This window comes from Polyodon spathula, chromosome 7, assembly GCF_017654505.1.
Source record: "Polyodon spathula isolate WHYD16114869_AA chromosome 7, ASM1765450v1, whole genome shotgun sequence".
Taxonomy (NCBI): Eukaryota; Metazoa; Chordata; class Actinopteri; order Acipenseriformes; family Polyodontidae; genus Polyodon; species Polyodon spathula.
In genome coordinates, this window is record NC_054540.1 from 14325419 (window position 1) to 14335867 (window position 10449).

Genomic DNA, 10449 nt, shown 5'->3' on the forward strand with positions numbered 1-10449 from the left:
GAACAGGGGATAAATAAACAACAAGTTTTTTGTAGCTTTTAATTGTGTTTCTTTGTGTTTTGCAGACGATTCTCAGGTGACCAGCACCTTTTCCCCTACAGCCTCCCCTCATAAAGGTCTGCCTCCCCGGCCTCCTTCCCACAACAGACCTCCACCTCCACAGTCCCTGGAGGGGCTCAGGCACTACCAGCGCAGCGACTACGACAAGTCTCCTATCAAACCCAAAATGTGGAGCGAGTCTTCTTTAGATGAGCCATACGAAAAAGTCAAGAAGCGCTCTTCTCACAGTCACTCCGGGTGAGAAATGGGTGGGAATTGTCTTCAAAAATTAAGTGAGCTACAAAATCGTTTTCTTGTAAGAAAACTGCTTACTGGATATTGTGTTGTTTACAATGTAGCTGAAACCCCAGTCCAGTGCAGTACGTCAGTTTGTTATTCTCAGCTAAAATGACTGTGTATGTTTTTCCTTAGTCACAGGCGCTTTCCTAGTTCAGGGAGCTGTGCAGAGGCTGGAGGGAGCAACTCTCTGCAGAACAGCCCGATCAGGAGCCTCCCCCACTGGAACTCCCAGTCGAGTATGCCATCCACCCCGGATCTACGTGTACGGAGTCCACAATATGTCCATTCCACAAGGTAAGTGTGCTGTTACCTGTAGGGCTTCCGCACTCCATAACTGAGTAAATATTGAAGGACGCCCACTGAACTCAGTTCTCCTGAGCTATTGTGGGGAATTACTTCAGCGAGGGAACAATTGGACATTTTAATCTGGGGAGAAAATCACAAGTAAAATAACTGGGTGCTCTAAATGTATTTATTTAAGAAAAAAATGTGTTCTGTTAGTTTAGATGTGTTCAAGGCTGAGTGATATTTGAACAATGTGTTACGTGCCGTTATGATGAAGACTGTTGTGCCACTGTAGTGTGATGAGAGAGTGGCATCAAAAGTTTTTTTGAATTTTCAGAGTTTTTGGTCTGGTGGTTAAAGAAAAGGGCTTGTAACCAGCAGGTCCCGGGTTCAAATCCCAGCTCAGCCACTGACTCACTGTGTGACTCTGAGCAAGTCACTTAACCTCCTTGTGCTCCGTCTTTCAGGCGAGACGTTGTTGTAACTGACTCTGCAGCTGATGCATAGTTCACACACCCTAATCTCTGTAAGTCGCCTTGGATAAAGGTGTCTGCTAAATAAAGAAATAATAATAATAATAATAATAATAATAATAATAATAATAATAATAATAATAATAATAATAATAATAATAAAGAAGTTGTAAAGGCTTAATCAAGCAATTAATCACATTGAAGTTCTGAGGTGTTTTGTTTTTTTGTTTGTTTGTTCCTTGTTTCAGTTTAAAAGGTGTTTATTTTTTATAAATTCTTGGTGTGACCATTATAGCGCTCTGGGGAAACCTGAATTGTCATCCTCAATATCTCACTTCAGTACTTGTATGTATTCTGCTTCACCAGAACAATTCATTGTTAACCTATCTGCTTGTCAAGTCTAAAACTAAATCTAACAGTTCTGCACTGTTTGTTGTAATCAACACTTAAATTACATAAGTATTAAACAGACTACATTTTCATTTAAGTAAGTACAGTGCTCCCTCACTATAAGTCTTTCAATTATAACGCGCCTTGGATATAACACTCCTACAGCATGTCCCCCAATTCCCTATACTAGTGATTCATGCAATATTTCTATATTAAATACAGTACCGGTGTTGTTCAAACTGTAAACAGCTTCTCAGTCTAACTTCCGTTTCAGTCTCTCCCTTTTGATACAGTATCTGAACCGAAGAAAAGCTGCGCTGGCACTTTATAACACAGACATCTTATTCAGCATTCGTTTTGTAACCCGCTCTCTTACTCACACTTGGTTTGCTTCCTGTCGCTTTAACTGAACTCTCAAACGCTGTTTAGCCAAGGCTATTTATAGTTTGAAAACTGCTAATTAAAATGATCTGCAAGTGGGAGTGTTGCTACTTTAAAAAAAAAAAAAAAATGTATATATATATATAGCATTGATTAAATGGTGCTTTATGCATAGTTAATTCACGGAAAGCTACATTTTTGCTTCACTATACGTGCATTCTAGAGTTGATTTATTTTGTGTTTTAGTCAGATGTGTGTTGTGTCCCCGTTTATAACGCTCTTCGGTGATAATGCTCATATTGTGTGTCCCGCGAGACCCACATTATAGCGATGGAGCTCTGTATATGTATATATTTTATTAAGTGGTTAAAATTCTGGATAAACTTCAATTATGATCTCCTTTTATTCCGTGTACAGATCAGTTGACATCAGCCCCACCCGACTGCACAGTTTAGCACAGCACTTTAGACACCGGAGCTCCAGCCTAGAGTCGCAGGGCAAACTGCTGGGTTCTGAGAACGAGACGGCCAGCCCTGACTTCTACACCCCACGGACACGCAGCAGCAATGGCTCGGACCCCCTGGACGACTGCTCCTCCTGCACCAGCCACTCCAGCTCCGAGCACTATTACCCTGCCCAGGGCAACCCTAATTACTCCACTCTGGCTGAAGACTCCCCTTCCAAGGCAAGGCAGCGACAGAGGCAGCGGCACAAATCAGCAGGGAACCTGGGCTCCTCCAACTCCGGCAGCATGCCCAACCTGGCTGCTAAAAACGGGGGTGCTCATCACGGGGTGTACCTGCACAGCCAGAGCCAGCCTTCCTCACAGTACCGCATCAAGGAGTACCCGCTGTACATTGATGGCAGCCCCACGCCGGTTGTGGTGCGCAGCCTGGAAAATGACCAGGAAGGACACTACAGTGTTAAAGCACAGTTCAAAACCTCCAACTCTTACACAGCAGGGGGGATGTACAAAGACAGCTGGCACGGGGATGAGGGGGAAGGCAGTGGCCGGTTGACCCCCTCCCGCTCTCAAATCCTAAGGACTCCCTCGCTGGGGCGGGAGAGCGGGGGCAGGACTGCCGTGTCGGACGAGCTCAGGTGCTGGTACCAGCGCACCTCATCCACCCTCAAAGAGCACAACAGACTATCGCACACCAGCTCCAACTCCTCTGACAGCGGCTCACAGTACGGCACGTTGCAGAGCTCCTTCATGGCACACAGCAGGAAGTCCAGGATGTCTCAAATGTCCAAAGCATCGTCAGGTAGGCTTGACAGGTCTTCTGATCTGGTTGAGTTGCTGGGTTTTTGGTTCTTTTTCTGCTTTCACCCTGCTGCCACATTGTACTGTGTGCATTCTTCTGCAAATAAAAGGTATATGTTTTAATTTGGAGATTTATTTCTGTAGAAACCAAAGTAGTATACAGAGCAGGGGTCTCCAACCCTGGTCCTGGAGAGCTACTGTTACTTAATTGAACCAGTTATTGGCTTAATTATTGAAGATAAACAGGTGTTCCAAATCTTTAGCCATTGATGATGTAAAGACACCTAGAAAACGTGCTGGATGGCACTGTCCAGGACCAGGGTTGGAAACCCCTGATATAGAGGATATGTCATGAAAAAATGTGAATTTACTGTATTTATCATAGGTGGATACAGCGATTAACAAACAAGCCTGCAGCCATGTTGACAAATACTGTAATTAAGGTTTTTCATGACATATCTTGTTTATATCACAAATGCTTCCATCAATAAGAACATACTATATGCATATTTCAATTTGGTTTAAACACATGCAGTGTTTTTACGGAGCTCGTCTCTTCAGACAGCAGTGGAGTGTATTTGCGCTGATGCAGTATGTCACAATCAAAATTAAAAAAAAAGATCTGGTCACTAACTTTTTATGGCATAACATAAAAATAATTCATGAAAACGTAGCCACATGAGTGGTATACATTTTAAATAGTTACCAATTAAAATGTGTATCTAGATGGAAAAAGGAAAAGGTTTTGCCTTCTTTTCTAACACATTGAACTAAAAATCTGATTCACATTTTTTTGGTACAGCACCACAAAACAGCACAAGAAATCCCAGTGAAATAAGAGACTACAGCAATAAATTCAGTAGGGCAGAGGTGTTCTCGTAGGAGTATCTCTGCACAAGATCCAGGGTGGTCCACTGGACAGGTTGATATATGAACGGCATGAGTTGGTGTGTATCACTCCCATAAAGTTCCAAGAGTGGAGACTGGACAGTAATCCATTGAGGAGGGTTTTTATACATCTGTATATATATATACATCTGTGTATATATATATATATCCATATATATATATATATATATATAGATATATAGACCAACTAGAAAACTACCAATAGTGCATTTTCAGTATGTATGTTCTCAGCCCCCACCCCCCACCCCGCCCCCCGCCCCCGCGCCCAAAAAATGTTCATAGTAAATCTTACAATAAGTTTAAACAATATATTAATAATAATAATAATAATAATAATAATAATAATAATAATAATAATAATAATAATAATTAATGCCCTGCTTATTTAAGAAAGCTAGTTGTACGTGTTGGTGATTTGCCTGAACAGAAACACACAAGAATGACAAAATAGTCTCTGGACAATTAATGTAGCATTAATGAGGTTTCTTTTAGCTTCAGTTGTTAAATAATCATTTTTTGTCCATTTTACCTGAAGTATAAATATTTAAACTAACTATGAAATGGGTATTTCATTCGCATTTAGCTTTTTTACTGCTCTCCCGTAGGGTAGGGGAATCACTGGTTAGGAGCGTGAAACTTTGCAAACATTGTTTCTGAAGTGGGATATAGACCCACCAAAGTCAGAAAGGCAATCCCTAAATCAAAATGAATCCATTATTCATGGTTTCCCCATCCTCTGCACTAAGCCCAGAGTAGTGACATAGCTAGAATTCCAGAGCAAAGAGACTCCAGTCTAACCTTTCTTTGTTTCTTTAGCTGTCTCACCTCACAGGCAGAGGAGCATGACACCGAACAGCGAGCCTGCAGCCACGCCACCCAGCAGTCCACGTCATATCCTAAGCTGGCAGAGTGGGTAAGTCACTACGGAAACGGGTGGGGGGGGGTGGGTGTTTGGACAGCCCCCAGCTCATTGGGTTTACTAGCTGGGACTAAACCAGGGGGTGGTGGACAGGTAATGGGCAGAAGATATGTGATCCCCAGGTTACGTATTTGGTTCCAGCCAGAGTTTGCGAAGCCTTCGCACTGCTCATAGTGGGATATATGTCACCAAAGTCCTAGAGAAGCTGGTGGTCGAATTAGCCCCTAAACCCCATGTATCAATTTTAGTTTTAAAATAGAATTGTACTATTCTGTGAAAAGCAGCCTTTTTAACCAGCAAAGCCTCAATTTTACAGCTTTAGATTGAATTTGCCAAAACGTATAATGCGTTTCACATGTATATCTTTGGAAAGTAATATTTTATGTTTTTTTTCTGCAGTCTTGGTGTTTCAAAGCAGAAATACCACAGTATAACAGACTGGCAGGTTTTTGGTGGTAGTTCTTCCTCACTAATCTTTCTTCCACCCCTTTTGTTCACTACCAGCTAACATTTACTAATACGACTCCTTTTAAAAAAAATAAAATAAAAACAGAACCCGTTCTTTACTTTAGTCTAACACATCTAACTGTTGTCCTCTTTCTTACTAACACCCTCCTACTTGACTGTCCTCTCCACTTTTCTTGGTTTAGAGAGACAGCAGAACACTCTCACATTGAGGATCAGCCTCTTTCTCCAGCTCACCAAAGTACTGATGAATAGAGGTATAGTACTGTGTGTGTCTTCTTCTTTAAAACTTTTTTCAAAGCATGCTTTCTGTACTTCTGATGTGTAAAAAAAATAAATAAATAACATTTTCCCTTATTGTTTCCACTCGCTCTATTAAAAAAAAAAAAAAAAGAAGTACTTTAAAGAAATCATTCCAAAATCTGTGAAGGTGTAGAGTCCCATACAACTTCAAAACAAATAAATAAAGTAGTGCATATTAAGCTTTTATTCACCAAAAGTAGCTGATTGAATAGCAAGGCTGTGCTATTGAATAGGTGGAGGAAGGGATTGAGTCTAAAGGTTGACTTGGTATCCCAGCTCACTCTGACTCACTGCAGCCCTGTGCAAGAACAAAGGCAAATCTATATGAATGGAATAAACATGTTAATGTTATAGAAACTAGAAAGAACAAACTGTATGTGGAGCAGGTGTGTATATATATTTATTTGGTTTTGTTCTAAGCAATCCCTTACTATTGTTAAAATTGTTTGATTCCTTTCTAATACATTTTCTGTTAGTTGTTACACCAGCTAACTTAAAAGAAATGAAACATTAGTTGAGGTGGTTTCTGTCCTTTTAAATCTGTTATTCAGATGTATTTTCTTTTCTTAGTTCTAGGTCCTACAATGACAGCTGTTACCTGGAGAGTTCCTTGTACACTGAATTAGCAGATGTCCAGTGGTATGGGCGAGAAAAGGCCAAGCCTGGGACTCTGGTCTGAACTCCTGTTTTACTGTTACCACATCAATGTCATTCTGAGATCGCACAATACCATCCTATTATTTGCCTTATATGGGCAGTATTACCCTCCACTAGCTTCAGCTCCCGTCACTTCTACTCAACAATGATCAATGCCATGGTTAGGGACTCTGTGAACTGACTGAGCTATGGTACCCTATAGACTGTCAGTGGTTGGTACTGGTATTCTTATCCTTCTGGGTGTCTGACCATGAACTGAACATTACCCACTGACTGGCAGATGCCACCTGATCAGCCATTAGGCCAGCCTTCCAAGAAGTCAACAGCATTCATAGTCAGTTTTGAATTCACTAAAATAAAATCTCTGTAGAAATGCTGATGTTACAAAGAAGCCACTAAGCTCTGTGGTCTCGGACATCTGATGTTTATTTCCAATGCAATACTAATTATGTTTTATTTGGTGCCAGCCCATGGTCCCATAACAAAGTTAACCTTCATAGAGTTGTCTATGTGTTCCTTCAACCTACATTGTATGGATTTTGGAAACAACAAAACTAAAAAAGAAAACAAAAGATACTAACCTTGTACTGGACCAATAAATACAAAATATGAAAAATGTTAAACCCTGCTTTTGATTTTTTTAAATAATTGGAAAATATTAAGAATATTTTTCCCCTAAATGTTTTGAAGCAAAAAATGATTCAGAATCCACAATCAAAAAGCACATGTTTTTGGATGAGCAGCATCTGCCAGCTGCAAACATTTGTAATTATGATGGAGCATCACATTAGCTGCTGAACTACCAAAGATAAAAAGAACAAAAAAAAAGATATGGGACTTTACAGAGGTTTATCTGAAAACTACTTCACTTGAAGAAGCCCCAGTCCAATACACATTATTGATCTGTAACTGAAGGACTTGATACTTAGGTTGTTTTACCTATATTAGTCTGTTTCCTTCTGATTTTCCTGTGTTTTGTTACTACCCCAGGCACTGCAGTGTTATTCATCTTAAAGCCAATAAAAGCAGAGGAACAGTTTTTTGCAATATGCAAAAAAAAAAAAAAAAAAGAAAAAGATTGACCTGGATCCAGGTTTTTATTTTAGCTACATGCTTTCACTGACACACATTATTTCCTGCCAATCATCACCATACTCAAAACTGTTTTTATAAAATCAATGTTATTTTAGCATAGGTATTGTTCTTGTCTATTGTCATAAGTTTGTTTTGGCTAGTGGCATTTTTATTTATTTTTTTGGTTCAGCTTGCAAGGTTTAAAAAACAAATGATAAAACTCTCAAATTGTTTGGAACCTTTTTTTTTTTAACAGTTAGGATAACATACAATTTTCCATTTTAGATAGCTCAGTCCATAAAGGTTCATATCTCAGGCTTATTATCAGTGCCCACCTTTCTTCCATAATGGCAAAGGCAGGGCCCGCACAGGTGCTTTACCCTCAGGTGCTCCATTGCCTGTACTGTAACATCACTGGAACAGCTATGAAACAAACCTGTATTCCTGGAACTGTTCGAACATGGCAGTTTACTGTGGTGGGTGGGTTAAAGGGAGCGTTTTGCCATCATTTTAACCCTACATTGTGGCTTAATAGGTCACACACATGATTAGGTCAAACTTAGTTTGTTATTATGTGACTTTTATAAGTCAAGATTCATTTTTATCTACATTCTGCCTTACAGAACAAAATGCAGGTTTGTACCAAGCTGTGGGTATAAGTTGTATGCTATAATTGATTGCCTTCTGCTGAAGAATGCACAGTATTCACATGCAGTATATGGACCTTGGTTTAGACTGTACACTTTTTATATGATGTAAAAAGATACTGGGAACCGTTTAGTCAGTAACATGTATAGCCATAAACAGACAGTCTTAAGTGTGCTTTTCAGAAATCTGTGTACAGAAACAGTCCAAAATAAACAAATTAATAAGCAACTTACAAGCTGTTTCTGTCCCATATAAAGGAACAAAATAATTGATATACACTTTAATTCATGAAGCATCACTTGGCTCAGTTTATAGTTATTTTAATAGTGTTTCCAGTTATGTGAGGAAGGGGTAACACCATGTACCCAATTCCTGGGTAGTAAGTGTTATTTCCTAATTTGCTTATGCCTCAAAGGTATAGAAAATGGCTATTATTCCCCACCAACTTTGCTTTTGTGACCAGGACAGTGATATTTTGAAATCTACCTATTTTCCAGAACATTCCAGATAGATTCAGTGCTGAGTAAACTTGGAGTAACTTCTAGAACTTTCCAGTAATATAAATAGTAGTATAAATACAGGGGCCTTAAGCCCACCAGTTCAGTTTAGTTCCAGCTGCCTAGCAGAGTACGGCTGGGAGGTCATAGGAGACTTCAAAATGGTGGCATTCCTGATGGTTCTCCGAGGCGGTTTTACCAAGTTTCCCTGCTATCTTTGCCTTTGGGACAGTAGGGACTCCAAGGCGCGCTACCACAGGCGGGACTGGCCACAGCGGACCGAGTTCTCTGTGGGGAGGAACAACATCAAGTGGGAGCCACTGGTGGACCCCCGGAAGGTGCTGATGCCACCACTGCACATCAAATTGGGCCTTATGAAACAATTTGTCAGAGCTCTAGATAAGGAGTCGGCAGCCTTCAAGTACCTTCAAGACTTCTTCCCTAAGCTGTCTGAGGCAAAGGTCAATACCGGTGTCTTCGTCGGACCACAGATAAAGAAGATCCTGGAGTGCAATGAATTCCCCAAGAAGCTCACTAGTAAGGAGAAAGCGGCTTGGAACAGCTTTGTTGCAGTGGTTCGGGGCTTCCTGGGCAATCACAAGTCCGAAAACTATGTGGAGCTGGTTGAGACTCTGGTGAAGAACTACAGCATAATGGGCTGTAGGATGTCCCTTAAAGTCCATATCCTTGATGCTCCTCTTGATAAATTCAAGGAGAACATAGGAGCGTACTCAGAGGAGCAAGGCGAGTGTTTCCACCAGGATATACTGGACTTTGAACGCCGCTACCGAGGACAGTATAACGAGAACATGATGGGAGACTGCATTTGGGGGCTGATTCGTGAAAGTGATTTACAGTATAATCGTAAATCTCGAAAAACTACTCACTTCTAAATCTTTTGTAGTCATTTTTGTATTACTTTAGTATAAATGCATGTTAATTTGGATTCATACGTTGTTTTTGTCTGACTTTATGTGAACAAAAAGACACAAATTCGCCCGTTTTCTCATTGGAAATAGGTACATTTCAAAATATCACTGTCCTGGTCACAAAAGCAAAGTCTGTGGGGAATAATAGCCATTTTCTATACTTTTGAGGCATAAGCAATTAGGAAATAACACTTACTACCCAGGAACAAAAATTGTGTTACATAGTGTAATCAATGCCTGTAAATTATCATAGATGTACTGTATTGTTTCTTTGAAATATGAACAATTTTAAGTAGTTACTTGGTTCCTCTTTATTCATAATATAACTGTTCCATAATGCTGCTCGCTCCAGGTAGCATCCTTTTATATCTACCAATCACCTCTGCTATCAATGCGTATCAGTACAGACAGAAGAGTCACGGTTGGTTTTAAGCAAGGGAAGCTTTGGTATAATCTGTCCCCAAGGTCCAAGCAATACTTTTATAGCCTTAACTGGCAAAATACCTTTTGATTGCCAACCTAAAACACAAAAAACAATTAGTGGTACAACCAAAACCCTATGCATTACCCCCACATAGTGATGGTTTGGTCAAATGAGTACTTTTGTGTGTGTGTGTGTGTGTGTTTACTTTTTTCAAATGATTTCTGTATGAATGTTTTTGATGTCCATTGACCAGGATATTGGCTAAGTGTATTATTACACGACTTAATAGTGTTTTTAAATTTCAACATGGTTTATCATCATTTAAAGCAAAGTAATGTGTATGATATGATGTAATTCTGGCACATAATGTGAAATCTCTATTGGGGTTTTCATCAAAGGGGTTTTATTGTGGCTGCCTTTGTAATTGAAGGGAATATTTCTGCTTCTCCGAGCAGAGCCGTGTTTGAATGGATTGAAGACAGCAATGGTGAA

The 10449-nt window shown here is 40.0% G+C and overlaps 1 protein-coding gene across 6 annotated transcripts in view; it reads left to right on the forward strand.

The window, feature by feature from the left end:
* LOC121318204 (FERM domain-containing protein 4A) overlaps window positions 1–8529 on the forward strand; it is a 138349-nt gene extending 129820 nt beyond the window's left edge. For 4 of the 6 annotated variants that reach the window (XM_041254634.1, XM_041254633.1, XM_041254632.1 and 1 more), the window contains exons 19-23: window positions 66–297; window positions 472–633; window positions 2286–3133; window positions 4858–4954; window positions 6299–8528. In XM_041254634.1, coding sequence (XP_041110568.1) covers window positions 66–297; window positions 472–633; window positions 2286–3133; window positions 4858–4954; window positions 6299–6407 — 1448 coding nt within the window. In that variant the 3' untranslated portion in view covers window positions 6408–8528. Of the gene's footprint in view, window positions 1–65; window positions 298–471; window positions 634–2285; window positions 3134–4857; window positions 4955–5610; window positions 5683–6298 lie in introns of all 6 variants that reach the window. The other 2 variants (XM_041254631.1, XM_041254630.1) reach the window with 2 other exon arrangements.
* The last annotated feature ends 1920 nt before the right edge of the window (window positions 8530–10449 follow it).